The sequence below is a fragment of the Eptesicus fuscus genome, chromosome 13, assembly GCF_027574615.1.
Source record: "Eptesicus fuscus isolate TK198812 chromosome 13, DD_ASM_mEF_20220401, whole genome shotgun sequence".
In the NCBI taxonomy this organism is placed as follows: domain Eukaryota; kingdom Metazoa; phylum Chordata; class Mammalia; order Chiroptera; family Vespertilionidae; genus Eptesicus; species Eptesicus fuscus.
In genome coordinates this window covers 36,739,641-36,755,735 of record NC_072485.1, presented here as the reverse complement: position 1 = coordinate 36,755,735, position 16,095 = coordinate 36,739,641, and the positions used below count along the sequence as shown (strand labels likewise).

General features: G+C 47.8%; 1 protein-coding gene across 4 annotated transcripts in view; it reads right to left on the bottom strand.

Annotated features, from left to right (window-relative positions):
* TENM4 (teneurin transmembrane protein 4) overlaps nucleotides 1-16,095 on the bottom strand; it is a 377,541-nt gene that overhangs the window by 78,096 nt on the left and 283,350 nt on the right. For all 4 annotated transcript variants that reach the window (XM_054725404.1, XM_054725405.1, XM_054725406.1 and 1 more), the window contains one exon: nucleotides 8,234-8,465. In XM_054725404.1, the coding sequence (XP_054581379.1) occupies nucleotides 8,234-8,465 (232 nt within the window). The remainder of the gene's footprint in view (nucleotides 1-8,233; nucleotides 8,466-16,095) is intronic.

Here is a 16,095-nt window from a genome sequence, read left to right as displayed (position 1 = left end):
TGCCCTGTTTTACATATTGTTCAATCCTTAGACATTCCCATGAGGTATGGATTATTATCCTCATATGACAGATGAGGAAAGTGAGGCACAGAGTGGTTAAGACACTTGTCCTAGGTCACACAGCTAGCAAAGGGTGGAGCTAAGATTCAAGCCGAGGCTACCTGCCTTTGAGGCATTGCTCTGAAGGAAGCACTAAGACCTACTGCACATTAGCTTTTGTGTTTTGTTTTTGTTTTTTTGTTTTTGTGTGTGTGTGTGTGTGTGTGTGTGTGTGTGCAGTATGAGAGAGAAAGTCAGGGCCACCTGGGGTTGTAGTGTTGTAGCATCACTATGCTGTCGAGATTTCGGAACCGACGAGATGGGAATATAAAGTGACTAGAAGAGAAGAACTGAGGCCCAGCATATGGGATCCAGGGCCAATTGGTGTGGCTCTGTATGCTGGCTCTGCCACTTACAAGCCCTATGTCCTTGGTCAGGTTATCCCACTTCACTGTGCCTCAGTTTCATATCTGCAAAAGAAGGGTGGTGAAGTCCCTATGTCATCTGGTTTGGGGGGAGATGTAGAGGTGTTAGTCCTTATGAAACTTACAAAGCATTTGGAACAATGCCTTACACATGGGCCATCCTTGGGAAATGCTGGCTGTTATTACTGATTGTGTGCTATGTGCCAGCCACTGGGATTTGGGGTAATTTATCTCATCTAATCTTCCCAACCACCTGCAGGGTGGGAATTAGTAAATCCACGTTACAGATGAAGAAATTGTGCAAGCTCTCCCACCTAAGGCCACTTGCTCTAACTTGCCCCGGGATTGGATTTGAATGCAGGCTCTCTCCTCTAAACCCCGAGTGGTTCCAGCTTCAGCACAGCATCCTCTGCCAACGCTTCCTGTGATGGACAGCTACGAACAAGCTCAAGCTACAGAGCAAACAGAGATTATAATTTGTCTTTGAAATCAATAAAAGGATGATCAAGTGGCAGAGGAGGAGTTGTTAGCTGCTCATCGGGATGATGTGAGAAGTTGCTGCCTGCATCCTGAATTAAATTCACCTTGTTGCTTTATCATCATAAACATTCATTTCAATGTGGGGAGGGATTTCTAAAAAACCAACATGAATAATATATGATGGTTGGCATTTTGGAGGAAGCAGGATCCATACCTTCTTCCATCTTCCATCAGGGTAATTTATCATTGTCTTTCTCTTAGCCTCCCCCCACCCCCTTTTAAACTGGTGGGGTAGCCTGTCAGCTCAGCTTGTACTGAAAACGCAGGAGTATAATTCAATAATAAATTCGCTCAGAGGCCAGCTGTCAGGAAGCTGGTGTTTATTTGAACTCCATTAGATGCTCTCTCCCGCTCAGCCTCTCTGAGGGCTATCTGAGGGCTGCCTAAGGCCGGGGGCAGGGGAGAGGGGTGGAGTGGCAAGCAAATGCTTTTCTGTAACTGCTCTGCCATCGACACGTATGTGGCTTCAGATCTGCAGGGGGCTAATAAAAATTATATTGCATTCATAATCTTTTCTCCCTCCTTTCCATTATTTTGTTCCTCTTGTAAACTCTTGTTTTAAAAATTCCTGAAAATTCTGTGCCTTCACAAAGGGTCTGAAAGAAACTGAAGACTTACGAGACATCCAGGTGACTTCACTTCAGCTTACAGCCAGTGTGAAGTCCTAGAGGAGATGAAATGCTCTGGTCTGGTGAGTGAACAGTGAGGGGGCATAGCTCTTCTCAGTTCCTGCTCCAAGCTACCTTTTTGGCCTCACTGTTTCTTATGCTTTTCCTTTGCCTACATGTTTCCCCCTGCACACCGGGGATCATATACTCCAGATTCCTAAGACCATCTTGGTTTCAAGTGTTAGAGCATATCTGTTGACTTCTGATTGGTAAAATAATATCACCATAATTATGTTCTAAACACATTAAAATTCTCTCCATTCTCTGAGTATCCTGGAAAGCTATGCTGGTTCCTCAGTCTAGAATGAATTTTTAAATACTATTCAACTGAAACCCATATACAGCCTATGCAGTAATATGTACATACACATAGACACACATAGACATACACACACACACACACACACACACACACACGCGCGCGCGCGCGCGCGTGCATGAAATACATATTCTTTTTACAGTTTTACACTAATATTTTCCATCTCATTGTTTCCAATTCCATTTAAATTTACTTTATTAAAAACAGAATTTCAACACAATAAATTGATTTTATGATGCACTCATGGGATATTGTGACCTGTAGTTGGATAAATTCCTCACCCGAGGATACGTTTCTATTGATTCCACAAAGAGAGGAAGGGAGAGAGAGAGAAACATCAATGTGAGAAAGAAACATTGATTGGTTCCCTCCCGTATGCACCCTGAACGGGGATTGAACCTTGAACCCATAATCTAGGGTATGTGTTTGGACCGGAAATTGAACCTGCAACCTTCTGGTGCTTGGATGACTCTCCAACCAACTGGGGTAGGATGAATAATATTTTAGTGGCCAACCCTCCTCATTGAAATCTCTGTCTCAGGCCAAAGGCCATGTCCTACCAGAAGTCTTCATTCATTAGTTCATTTGCTTGTTTGTTCATTCATTTACAAAAGCAAACATTTACTGTTGCCTATTCCGAGCCAGGCCTTGTGCTTGGTGCTGAAGACACAAAGAGGCACCAGATGCAGCGCCTGTGGTGTGTGGAGCTCAGGGACATCGATCTGCAGTGGGAGTGACGGCCCGCCTTGAACTCTCAGAACACTGTCTTCACTTCTCCTCAGACACTCAGCGGTGGCTGACTGGCTGACTCACTGACTCATTCTACTATTCACTGTGGCTTTAGTCTGTACCAACCCCCGTCTAGGCACTAGGGGTTCAATGCCTAACAAGGCTCGGCACACACAAAGAGCCTGTCATGTAATGGGGTACAGATGCTTACCTTCTTCTTGCAGGCCCAGAGCAGAGTAGGTGCTGACCAGTATTTCCCAAACAGAGCCTGTGTTCTGTGGGCACCTTGTCCCTCTCTGAGCTTGCTCATGGGATCTGACCCTCTGTACAGTATATGATCCTCAGCCTCTTCTGGGATGAATGCTCTGGTCACCCATTCCTCCTTTTTCTAAAGTCCCCCTGACTTGTTGAGTCTTTTCTCTTTGGGTTTAGTGTGTCATGTCAGCTGACTTGCATAACAGTTCTCACCCAACTACTAGTCTGAGTGAGCTGATAACCTATGAGGTATAAGGGAACCCAGAAAGACTTGACATCACATCACTGCTCTCACAATAGTGTCCTCAAACATATCCTGATGTTCAATAACTTGGGGGTGGCTCTTCTGTCAGAACCTCATCCCATAATTGGCTAACCTGGCCGTCATTGGTAAGCCACAACTGTTCACTAAAGTGACATGGCTGTCCCCTGTTCAGCCCCTTTACCCAGTCAGTCCTTTCTAAGAGAAGAGATACCACCAAACTGTGTAACGGGAAAGAGCTGCCTTGCGTGTTCTTTGAGGGGGAAATGTCCTATGCTGCCCTCTTCCAGCTGTCTGATCCCACGCTCCATAGTCTCGGTCCTGTTATCTGTCCTCCATTTAGGGACAATCTAGTTGGAGATCCTTCCCGTCCCACTCAAGTTTCAAGAGAGGGTACTCTGCATTGCACTCTCCCCAGGCCTCCAGGTGAGGGACAGGTGGCGCGGGCAGGCGGGCGGGGGGGGGGGGGGGGCATCCAGGCATCCAGGCCAGGAAGGAAAGATGGTAATCCAACCACCTAATCTGGTGATGGTGGTTCCTGTGCCTACGATGTCCTCTCCTACTTTAGACCTACTATAGATCACCTGCAGTCTTTCACATCTCCATCACCTTATGTGGAGTTGAGAACAGCCACACAGAATGTCAGATAGACCTACTGTATTCATTAAACTTGTACTGAACACCTGCTTTGGGCCAGGCATAGTCCTGGGGACACAGATGAACCAGATAGCGTTTCTGAGGGATGCCTTCCTCACTCTGAGTCCATCTGGCAGCCCTTTTGCTTCAGTTCTGAGTCAAGTTCTATGCTTTCCTCTACGGGGTGCAGCCCAGCCCAGAGCCCATTCTGCACGGCTGGGGCCCTTACATCCTGGGGAGCTGCTCACATCTTTCCCTGAGGGCCACCCCTGCTCCTGTACCTCTGACACCAGCAGAGTGAATGAGCTGTACTTCTGGGCCTGCCTTGCCTTGTTGGGCTCAGACATGCTGCTGGGTTTCTGGGTAACAGACTGCTTCTTGGAGCCTGTTAAACGGACTCCCATTCAGACTATACAAATTGCGGCACAGCATATGAGGTGCAGAAGGATATGGGGTTTTCTGTCAGTCACAGGCCTTGTTAGTGTTATACACAGGCACCAAGTCAAGTCGGTGTGTCCCTCAGAAATCCCACTCCCTGGGAAAGTGCCACTGGATTCCTCCCTAATGAGGATCGCCTGACAGCGGGCTGGCATGCTGCTGCCCTTCCCCTTCCCCAAACAAGGACTGGACAGTCGGAACTGGTTTCTCTCAGGGAGGCTGCTGGACTTTCCTGGAGTACAGGTTACTTTCAAGTTTCACTTCCAATTAAGGAAGTGGAGGTGGAAGCTCTCTGCAACATCACACCATCACCTTCCTCCTCATCACCACCATTATCATATAACTAGCTAGCATTCTGTGGGTGGCCAGTACTAGATTGAGATGTTATGTACATTTTTTTTCCATTTAATTCTCATGGCGACCCTGCAAAATAGACATTACTACCCCACTCTTACTGATGAGGAAAGTAGAGCTCAGAGAAGTTAAGGAATTTTCCCAAGGTCACATAGCCAGAAAGTGGATGCAACTGACTTTAAATCCAGCTCTGTCTCATTTCAAAGCCTGTGCTATTTTCACTAGGCCAGGCTGCTGCCATAAAAGCCACCATTTACTGATCACCTGTGTACCTAGCCCTGTGCTAGGTGCTTTATTTAGGTTAATGCTTTCAATGGTGCTTAAGAATAGTTGCTGTTCTTGCCAATTTATCACTGGAGGCAGGTGCACAAAGGTTAATTCATTTCCCTGATGCCACACAGAGCTAGTGGGAGGTAAAGCCAAGACTCAAACTCTGGGCACTTTCTGTTACTCCACATTCCTTCACCTGCGAGGAAAGAAAGCAATAATCCAAACTTGGTAACTGATTTCACTGTATCCCAACTATGCAGATAAGCACAGTATTTCTGGCCCAAATTGATACCTAGGAGGTCGTCCACGGAGAAAAGCATCTGCTGTCTCCTGGGCTTGTTTTTCAAGAAAATCTACTTGGGGATACTCAGTAGTGATGGGCAGCTGTTTCCTTTGAATCTAGATCAGTGAGGAGCAGGGATATAATGACTCAGGAAAATGTTAGGTAAAAGGAATTTTTACAGTAACATCTGGAAGCTTCCATTATCCATTCATTTGCAGAGCAAATACTAGAGTCCAGTATTATGCGTTTGAGGAGTTGAATGGTCTCTTCTTTGAAAGCATCTGTAATTTAACTGAAGGTAATAGATATAGAAACAATGATATGGGAGCTGCCTTCTACTCCTGCTTCTGCTACAAATCTGTAATGTGATTTTCAGTAGATGATTTAACCTCTCCGGACTCTGGAACCACAGTATAAAATTAAGTAAACTAGATAATGTATCCATCCATCCTCCTTCCTAACATCCCTCCCCTTATCCCTCCCTCTCTCTTTCCTTCCTTCCATTTCTTCATTGTTCAAGGCAATATCTATGCATATTTGTCCTGAGCAACTAAGTGCCAAAATGAATAATATGATGCAGTCCTTTCCTGGAGGACTCAGTTGAGAGGGAAGACAGAAACGCACATATTCGGTATATGAAGCCCTTTGCCTAGAGCCGTGCACCCAGGAGAGGCAGAGCCAGGCTCTGTGGCACAAGTTGGCCGGACTCTGAGGCCTATGCTGCCCTCCTGCTGAGAGGTCGGTTTCTCTCAGTGCAGGTTTCCCACATTCCCCACCGGACAGGCTCTTTAAGGCATGTGAGACCTGCTGGAGCCACACTACTGAGGTCCCTGTGCAGATCCCACAGTGATTCTCAGCACACAAGCAGCAGACATGGCCAGTGACCAGAGGACATACAGGGGTGCATGGTCCCTGCTGGCACTGGCCAGGTAGGCATGGTGAGGGCATCCCGTAAGCAGAATAGCCACTGGAAGCCAACCAGCCCTAAACAGATTCCATAACGGGTCCAGTAAAGAAAGGCTGAGTAAGTAATACTCCCCTTGGCTGAAATAATATCCACATCTCCAGTTGACTAAAAGGACTCATGCCATGGGAAGGCCCACAGCATACATTCAAAATCACACAACTGGGTAAGAGAGCGGGAAGCTTCCGACTCAGAGACAAAGGCAGCGTTTCTGGCCGAGATAAAGGAAGAGGTGTTTCCTCGCTCTAGTTCTGCTCCTGACTCTGCTGCTTGACTAGCTTGTGAATTTGGGAAGGTCACTGAACCCATCAGGGTAGGTTGAAGGGTTTGGACTAGGAAGTGCCTTCATCTCTAAAAAAGTTCCTTTGAAAGCTTTTACACACTTGCATCATGTTCCTCTGTTGGGGCTCAGAGCACTTCCCCACTTCTCTCTTCCTGGTCTTATCATTGTTCCTGTGAGAAAGGGTGGGGCCCGGGAAATCCTGGGCCCTGGAGTCTGCTAGGCCCTGGTGCAAATCTGGCTCCATCATGGCCCACTAGCAAGGCCTTTTTCTTGGAGTCCCAGTTACACTCTGGGGATGATAATACCACTTACCAGGGCGGCTCCCCTGATTTCTTCTTAGATTCCAGCTCTTCTCCCCTCACTCATTCTCCTTGAGCAAACTTTTGTGTGCTCGTGGTCAACTCCTGCTTGTTTGTTGATGGCTCTCAAATCAAGATCTGCAGCCCTAACTACTGCATGAGCTGCAGAATTGCTTATGAACTATGGACATGTCCTCTTGTGTGCCCTACGGAGGTGTGTCCCTTCCTTGCCCTTATGGTGCTCAGGTGGAGGTCATCACCTCGCTCCCAAACCTGCTCAGCTCTCAGGTTCCTGGTGAGGGTACTGTCATCTACCTGAGAATCTGAGTAAGAGACTCCTGGCTCTAGCATCCCTCAGACCCAACCCATGGCTAAGCCCTCCTGATTTCCCCTTTTAAACAAAACTTGAGGATGTCCTTCACCATTCCCACCCCTCATCACCACCACATTATCCCCTCAGGGCAGGAACTCTCAGCACAGAAGTCCTGAACATAGAAGGTACACAGTCTGTGAGTGCTCAGTTGAACTGAGCTGACTTTAGAGAAACCTCTGCATCTGTGAGGCATTACTACATTGGAAGACATTCAAAAGAAATTACTACAAATCCCTCCTTTTTGGATACCTTTTCCTAGTTCACAGACCCTGATCTGTGGGTGAAGAATAGAGAGCAATCTTTTGCTGGCTCTTGTGCCCTTTCATGCTCCTGGGTCATTGCACAATCTGTTCCCTCTTCCTGGTCACCCTCTCCCTGCTTTGCCAAGCTAGTTCCCATCTTTAAGACGCAGTTTTTAAGTAATGGCCTTCCCCCTACCCAGGAGCACCTCCTTTATGGTCCCAGAGTTGCCTGGGGCATATTTCTGGCTTCTCACACTGAAACGGTCTCTTTTTTATGCCCCTAGTAAGTAGACTTGGAATGATCAACAAACAGGGCTATATTCTATTCATCTCTCTGATTCTAGCACAGGGCCTGCAGAGAGGATATCTGGGGAAAAAACTGCCCAATGGATGACACAATTAAAACTTGTGAAAGAATGCCCAGGCACATGGCCTGGGACCCCAGCAGGTGGACCCACTGCAGCCTGACAAGCCTCTGGACACCAGTTCTGAGGGTGAGCAGTGTTAGAGCCTTTCAGCTCATCTGGGACTGCAGACTCAGGAATGGCTGCCTGCAAAGTGGGTATTGATCCTAGATTCCCCCTGGACCACTGATTTCTCATTCTTCCCATCCATCACCCAGCAGGAACAACAAAACTTTGTTCATCAAAAATGCCAAATGCCTTGGATAGCGTATCTTCTAAATGCGGGCATCTGAGTCTGCTACTCCACCTCCCTCCCCTGACATTCCATCAAGAGCCTTTGAAGCCCACCCTCCTGGCCTCCTCCCACCCTCACCTCCCCAAATGTTGCCCTGGAGGTGATCAGCTCTCCCTCAGAGAGCCATGGCTGGAGCCAGGGCCCAGTGGACTCACCCTCCATCGAAGGGGTTCTCCCCGGGGATGATGTGTGTGCTGTCCCTGCCCACGAGGAACTTGATGCGGTCATAGAAGGAGTGCAGGTTCTGCTGGGACACAGGGGGCGGAAGCTGGGGGCTCCATGGGGGGTGGATGATGTCCAGTGGGTCAGGGGAGCCCAGGCACAGTGGGTTGACATGACAGAAGGGCTGGAGGCAGCAGTCAGGGTCCATGCAGTCGACCAGGCCATCTGCAGGGGTGATAGAGCATGAGGTTTATGTCACTATGTTCCATCAGCCATGTTTGTCCACAATACCATCATTCACTTCTATATTTCCCACTCACTGAAAAGCTTTATTGAATGCCTGGTATAAACCAACAATTTTGCTGGGTACCGAAGAGATCCAGGTGCTTCAGATCTGGTCCCGACCCACTAGTCTCACAGGAAAGACAGACAAGTAAGTGGACAGTGGACATGTGCTATTTTCCCCCCCAAAAAAGATAAGAGGTAAGAGAACACAATGAACAGTGAAGCTGTTAAATTCAAAAGTTGGGCTCCAAAGGTGGAGACAGTGGATTAAAAAAACAAAACGGTGGGACTGCAGTGGTTGGCAGAAGCACACTGCTGGGCCTGGGGGTGGGGGTGGGGACAGGTTACAGAGTTTGCATTTTATCCCAGAGACAATGGGAGCTACTGAAAGGTCTTAAGCCGGGGGTGGGAGGTGGGGGGTACATGGGGGGTGGTAGCTGAGGTGGCACAGGGAAAAACAACCCTTGCTGAGACTAGAGTATTAACAGCGGGGACTGAGAGAAGTGAATGGCTTTGAGAGACATTTCAGAGGTAAAAATATTAAGACCTGGTGACTGACTGGCTTTTGGGGGCAAGGAAGAGGCAGTGCCTGGAAGGCGCTGTAACCCTCAGCCTCTCTCCTGGCTTGGAGGTAGGTGTGTGCAGACCTGGCTCTGCCTTCTATGGGAGGGGCTTTCTGAGTTTACTGGAAGGTTTCTAATCTCTGACCCAGTGGCCATTAGCAGGGAATTCTCTTTACCACATGGATGGATTTCTTCAGGCCTGGAAATTATATTATAACTTCCAGCTTCCCAAAGTTCAAAGAAAGAAATTCCACCAGGCCACAGGTTTTTTTGCTCGCATTATCCCAAAGGATTTTTGCAGGCACGCCACAGACTAACTTAACATGGACAACAAATTCAGGGATTAGAGGAAGCTGCCCAAAGTGAGGGGCAAAGAAGCCCAGGGTTATAGTCTGTGTGTTGTTGGCAGAGAACAGCCTAAGGACCCGTGGGTGTGGGTCACACTCTGCCTCTCCTGCTTATTAGCTGTGGCTTTGGGCAAACTTCCCCATCCCATGGGGCCTGGCCCTGTTCTGGTTATCTCTGCTGGGTCCTCAGCACTTAGTGCAGGTGTTTAAAACATGACTGTTTAATAAAGAAACGAATGAAAACTGAATAAATTAACCAATGAATCAGGAAATGAAACCAAATGAGAGTCCATGAAAGCCAGAACACCATTATCTCCATTCTAGTTAATATACAGTGTTACATGGTGGGGGGATGAATGAGGCTCCGAGATGGAAGTTCAAGTTCTAGATTGAGTTTCTGTACTTACTCTGAGCCCCAGTCTCGTCATAGACATGCCTCCCTCACTTCTGTCTCTGTGGGTTTGCTATATAGAGGCTGCTCATCAGAATACCCTCGGGGTTCAGTTTCTCACATATCTTATGAGGGGATTATAGGAGTGAGTGTCATGTAAGTATTTGTTACATAAAGAAATACACTGCCCTCCCTCCCCCGCCCCCCGATCTAGCGGAGTACCTGGCACACAGTAAGTACTGAATAAGGGGTAGTTCGCCTTCCTGACCCTGAACCTGGAACAGCCTCACTGAAATGAAGGGCCATTTGCCTTTTGTCTGCTCACCTGACAGATTCATCCTGCGATGTAGACAGGCCTCCCGTCACCCAGCCCTGTCCTGCGTCCTAACCTGTGGCTCCTGTCCCAGGTCCCAGATACACCAACTAACTTCCTAGCAAAGCACCTGTCTTTTCCTGCAGTCGGCGGGCGCAGCCACACTCTCTCACGCTGCCCTGTCAGACATTGCTTAAACACGTAATCACAGACCGTGCTGAGGGTGATTTGCATTCTGCTATTGACATTAGCATGACAGATTCAGTTGCCGCATCCATAACTCGGCAGAAATGCCCCATTATTCAATCCCCGCGAGCGGGGACGCTGACCATTAAATCGGCTAGCACAGTTGAAGGGCCGTGAAAAGTCATGGCTAATTTGAAATTTTATTAGCTCTCGCCTGCTCTTGTTTACCACCGAAGCAGTCCCTGGAAACCAGTCTTCTACCTCCTTACAAACACACTGCTCTGTGGCACCTGGAAGAAGGTTAGCCAGGAATTATTATTATTGTCATTAATACTTTTAATATGTTTGATGATGGTGATGATGAAGATAACCACAGCTGCCCCGTACTGAGCGACAGGCACTGTGCTAAATGCTTTACAAGGAATATTTTCAAGGAAGTGTCCCGGAGTCTCCCTCATCACCTTCATTTTGGAGGGAAGGAACCAGGGCTCACGGTGCTAAAGTAACTGGGTCGAGGTCTCACAGTCAGTCAGTGAAGAAGCTGACTCAGAAATCTGAACTCAGGTCTTTGAGGGGTAGGAAAGGTTTCTGAATCTTGAAGAGACGTTTAAGAACTATTTCTTAAGTGGAAAGCATGGATTTCTGAGTCTTGCTGAAATACCACTGCTCTGTGCACTTCCAGCCACTGGGCGACCTCCATCACAGCCCTGGCCTCCCCGGCACTGTGACTGCTTTTCTCTGTCTCCCTCCCAGACAATGAGCTCCTGGAGACGGGGCTGTCGGATTCATTCCAGGATCCCAGTGTCTACTGATCTGGCTTTCACCTGCCTCCTTGCTTCTGGCATATGGGCTCCCCCACATCCCTTTTTTCAAAAAAAATTTCAGCAGTGAGTTTTAAAAACAAATTGTTGTTTCTTGTGGTCTGAGGGCTTTTGTGATGGTCTAGTTGGCCACCCCACCGGAAATGAAAGTCCCTGGAAAGGCCTGGAGCTTCCGTTTGCCCCTCTGTAAAGTGAATGATCAGACCGAGCTGGCGGAGATGCTGGATTAGGTGAGATGGTGGATGTCAAGCACTCAGCATGATGGCCAGCACATAAGTGCTTGATAATAACGTTACTATTAGCCCCTGGCCAGGTGCTTCTCGTGAACAGGCCTCCTGACACCAGGCCTGCCCTTCGGCCCTGGGGTGGCCCCTTCCCCATGCATACATTCCAGGCAGCCCTTTCTGGGCATGGTCTGGCCTTGGAGAACTGAATTAGATAAACATGGCCAAAGCAACACACCTGTAAGTTAGGACAGTAGAGAACTCAGGGGACTTGAAAACTGGGGTTCTCTGACATGGAGACAGCACACGGTATGCTTCGCAGCTTAGTGATTAATGCCAGGGCAAGAGTTCTGTCTGCCTATACCTTCCTATATTGACACTCCTTGATCCTTCATTCAGCAAATATTTACTAGGCAGTAAATGTGGGCTAAACCTCTGCTAATTGAGACAATCCTATTTAAATGAGATATGTACATATATTACAATGAGGAGGGCCCATAAAATTCTTACCAAAGGCTCAGTTTACAAGACCAGCTTTTAGGCAAACCTCTTTTGATATTTTCAGATGTAGCATACAGCAGCCTGAACCAGGGCATACGGCTGTTCTACAGTCATAGAGGATCTTCCACAGTTTCATTTTCTTAGGCACAGATGACAATTTTAGAAGAGTCATGTTGAGAGGAAAAAGTATGCTTTGAGGATAAAGAAATAAGTTTTGGGGTAAACTAGAAATACATAAATACATAGTTTTTGAGATTCTCCAGTTTGGGCCAGTCTGGGAACATTTACATTTCCCAAGCACTTCGCATTTCACTTAATTGTAAATTACACACAAGTTGGTTGACTTATAAAACGTCCATGTTTCATGTTCTTGCTATTCCCACGTGAGACCCTCATTATCACAGCAGAAAAACATAAAACAAAAAAACAAAACGAAACACCAACAGGAAAAGAGAGAGGACATTCCTCTATTTCCTTCAAGTTTTCAATAAAAATTCTCCTAAACTCTAAACCCTGACTTTTGGAAAAGAACAATTTTTGCCCCCAGCAACTTGCTCTTTCCTCAGAGTTCTGAAGGCCCCTCCCTGTCCTTGCTGGTGACCGTGAAGAGGAACAGAAGAAAGTGCCAGAGGCTGTTCAGGCCCCTGAGGCTGGGAAGGGGGCAGTGCCACATCCACCCGCAGGCTCTGGTGGGAGTGGACGGCAAAGGGAAGTGGGGAGGAAGTGGCCAGAAAAAAGGCAGGATATTAAAAGGAAAGGTGGGAGGAGAGAGAGAGAGAGAGAGAGAGAGAGAGAGAGAGAGAGAGAGAGAGAGAGATCTACAGGTCTCTGGGCACTAAATGAATATTTCAAAGTAGTTCATATACTTGTGACCCTTGAACTTGAAGACCCCCCCCCCCTTGCTGAAATGTTGCATGGTGCCTTGGTCTTCGCTAATATTTCCATCTACGTGCTATCAGCTTGAGGATGAAGACCATGCCATTTCCTCTTGCATCTCTCCTTAGTGTCTACCCTGCTGGTGGTGTCAAATGACCTTGAGAACTAGGGGCAGGAATATGTGGAAGAGAGAAAACCAGGCTAGAAGCTTGAAGACCCAGTCCTCCCATGGGCCTGCCCCTCTTTAGCTCTGAGACCTTGGGCATGTCCCTTCATATGTCTGAGATGTAATGTACTCATGGAAAACTGGGATAATAAGTTCTGCCCACCTCTCAGGGTTGCTGCAAGGAACCTCGGTGGTAAAGAGCAAGTGAGTAATTTGATATGAGAGATTTGGGTGCCCTTCGCATGCCTGTGGCTGCTCCCGGAGCCCCTCTGCAGACAGGCGCAGGGGCCCAGGGCTCCGTGAAGTCCTCTGCCACCACTTGCAGTGCTGACTGGATGTGGCTTTCTATTCATTTTGGGATCTTAATCACAGCCCATGGAATCTTGGGTGACTCACCTCCCTCTCTGATGTCGTGTCCTCATCTGTAACATGGAGGTCAACAGGACAGCCTCTGGGGCTTGCCTGCCTGACAGCCACCTTCTGGCCTTTATGTGCCGCAGGCCCATCTCCTCTGGGGGCTGTGGCTCTGGCTGTGGCTTTCACAGTGAGAGGTGCGCATGGGAATTCTATGGAAGGTGGGCAGCTAGCCTTCTCACCTTTACAAACGAGGACACTGGAGCTCAGGTTAAGTGATTCACCCATCGCCACACTGCTAGGAAAGTGGCAGAGTTGGGAATTTGGTCCCTTATCTTTCTCCAAATCTAGCTGTTAGGTGCTCGTTCACAGTCTACATGTACTTCTCTGTCTTGACCCCCTCCATGGAGGATAGGAACTGACCTGTTTATTTCTGTATCTCAAATGCACAGCACAGTTCTTTGCACACAGAGCTTTGTACTTGCTGAGTGAAAAAAATACATGATTATGTGAGGATCCCAAACCGGTCAGTCTGGCAGGGCCCATGGAGTGCCATGCGATGTAACGAAGCCACCCTCCCCTGGAAGCACTTGTCCCTCTCCTTAGAAAGGAGGCCCAGGGGCAGGCCTGTCATGTGGCTGGCAGGCTCTGTGTTGGCACTGGACAGGCAAGAATAAGACAGTCATGCCTCCAAAGGATTCAGTTTGGTGGGTCAGATGGAGACAATAGAGTGCCAGGAAAGAAGAAGGGCGGGGGTGGGGGTGGGGTGGGGAGGGCTGTGGAAGTCCAAAGGTGGGAACCCAACTCAGGCAGGGGCTGGACTATATCAGGGATGAGAGAATGCTTCAACAGAGACTAACTAGAAGGATGGACAAGAATAAGCCAAAAGGAGAATAGAGCTGGGCGCAGGTCGGGGAAATTTGTGGGCTGTACACTCTGCACCATAGTTGTCTGCATGGTTCCCTAAATCGATAGTCTTGCGGACAGTGTATAACAAGTCCATGGGTATCTCCGCAGGCTGAGCTCCTCCCCCACTCTGCAGCGCATCAGCCAACCCCGCCCGCTCCTGTCTGCAGTCTGGCCTCAGAGCTGCTTTACTTTAGGCTATGAGCAGCACGGGAGGCCCTGGGGGTGCAGGGTGGAATGAGCCTCTTCTGTGCACATCTGGGAGAAGTTTTTGTCATTTTCTATAATAAATTCTGTGCCTTCTTTGAAAAAGCTTGCAAAATCTTTATCTGTCCCTTAGAACACAGGATTTTTAAAGGTCAATTTCTCTCGTCTCTTATCACAAGAAACATGGTTTAGAGATAGTGTGAAGGGTGAACAAATTCTATGGTTTTATGTGAACTCTCCATTCCAGCAATGGGAGATGGGCAGCGGGGAGGACAGAGAGCTTTGTTCTGTCTCCCTGAAATTTCTCCTCCCAGGATGCATCTATCAATGATCTGTATTGCAATCTGGGATTATTTTTCATGGGACCAACACTGCCTAAAGAGATTGCCACACCTTGAAGGTTATGAAAGATTCTTTATCATAAGGGGTCTGGCTAAATTCCAGTGGATCTTTTATTCTGGCTTCTTTTTAAATACCAGCTCCATTCGCACACTAGCTCTCTCACTGCATGACTATGAGCAAAACACTTCAGCTCACCGAGCCTCAGTTTCCCTACCTGTAAATGTCTGCCTTGGCAGAGGGGGTTGAGGGCTGGTGATTATATGCACGGTGTCCAGCAGAGTGCTTGGCACCTAGTGATGCCCTCTAAAGGATGGCTATTATTTTCCTTTTCATACATTTGATTTTTCCCCCCTCTAGCAATGAGTATATAACAGTTTGAAATATAAATTTTAATCCAGAGATAAAAAAGATTAAAATAAATTATATGGAGAAAAACAGTATAAGCATAAGTGAAAAAAGTAGATTGTAAAATTTTAAAGATAGCATAATTTCAGTGTTTAAGAATGATTATTTATATATGAACTAGAGGCCTGGTGCACAAAATTCATGCATGGGGGTGGGTCCCTCAGCCTGGCCTGTACCCTCTCCAATCTGGTACCCCTTGGGGAATGTCAGACTGCTGGTTTAGGCCCAATCCTGCAGGTCAGGACATCCCTCTCGCAATCCAGGACCGCTGGCTCCTAACCGCTTGCCTGCCTGCCTGCCTGATTGCTCCTAACTGCCTCTGCCTGCTGGCCTGATGCCCCTAACTGCTCCCTTGCTGGTCTGATCACCCCCTAACTGCTCCCCTGCCAGCCTGATCGCCCCTAACTGCCATCCCCTGCTGGCCTGATTGCCCCTAACCGCCTCTGCCTCGGCTCCTGCCACCATGGCTTTGTCTGGAAGGATGTCCGGAAGATGTCTGGTCTAATTAGCATATTATCCTTTTATTGGTATAGATATTTATTTAGTAATAAACATCATGCTTCTGTGATTATGGGTGGCAAGGATCAGGAGAAAGAGAAGCAACACTTGCAGGTGATGAAGTTGAGTAACTCAGTCAAGATCATGCAGCCAGTGAGAGAGACAGGAATCCAACCTGGGTACAGATCCTCCACTTTTAATCACTGTTATCTTACTCTCAGGCCCTTTAAATACATCACCTTAATCCTCACAGCAACCCTGCAAGGCAGGCATTAGTACCCTTATTTTATAGACAGCATGTTTGGGCACAGTTTCACCGTCTCTGTAATGGGCATGGGAGGAGCATCCCTATCGGAAGGGCCATGTGTAACAGATGAGAAGATTCATGTGGCAGCCCTCCACCAAGGTCTTGATAAAGGTGTGCAATAGGAATGGGGCACCCCTTCTTCATCAAGTGGGGCACACCGAGG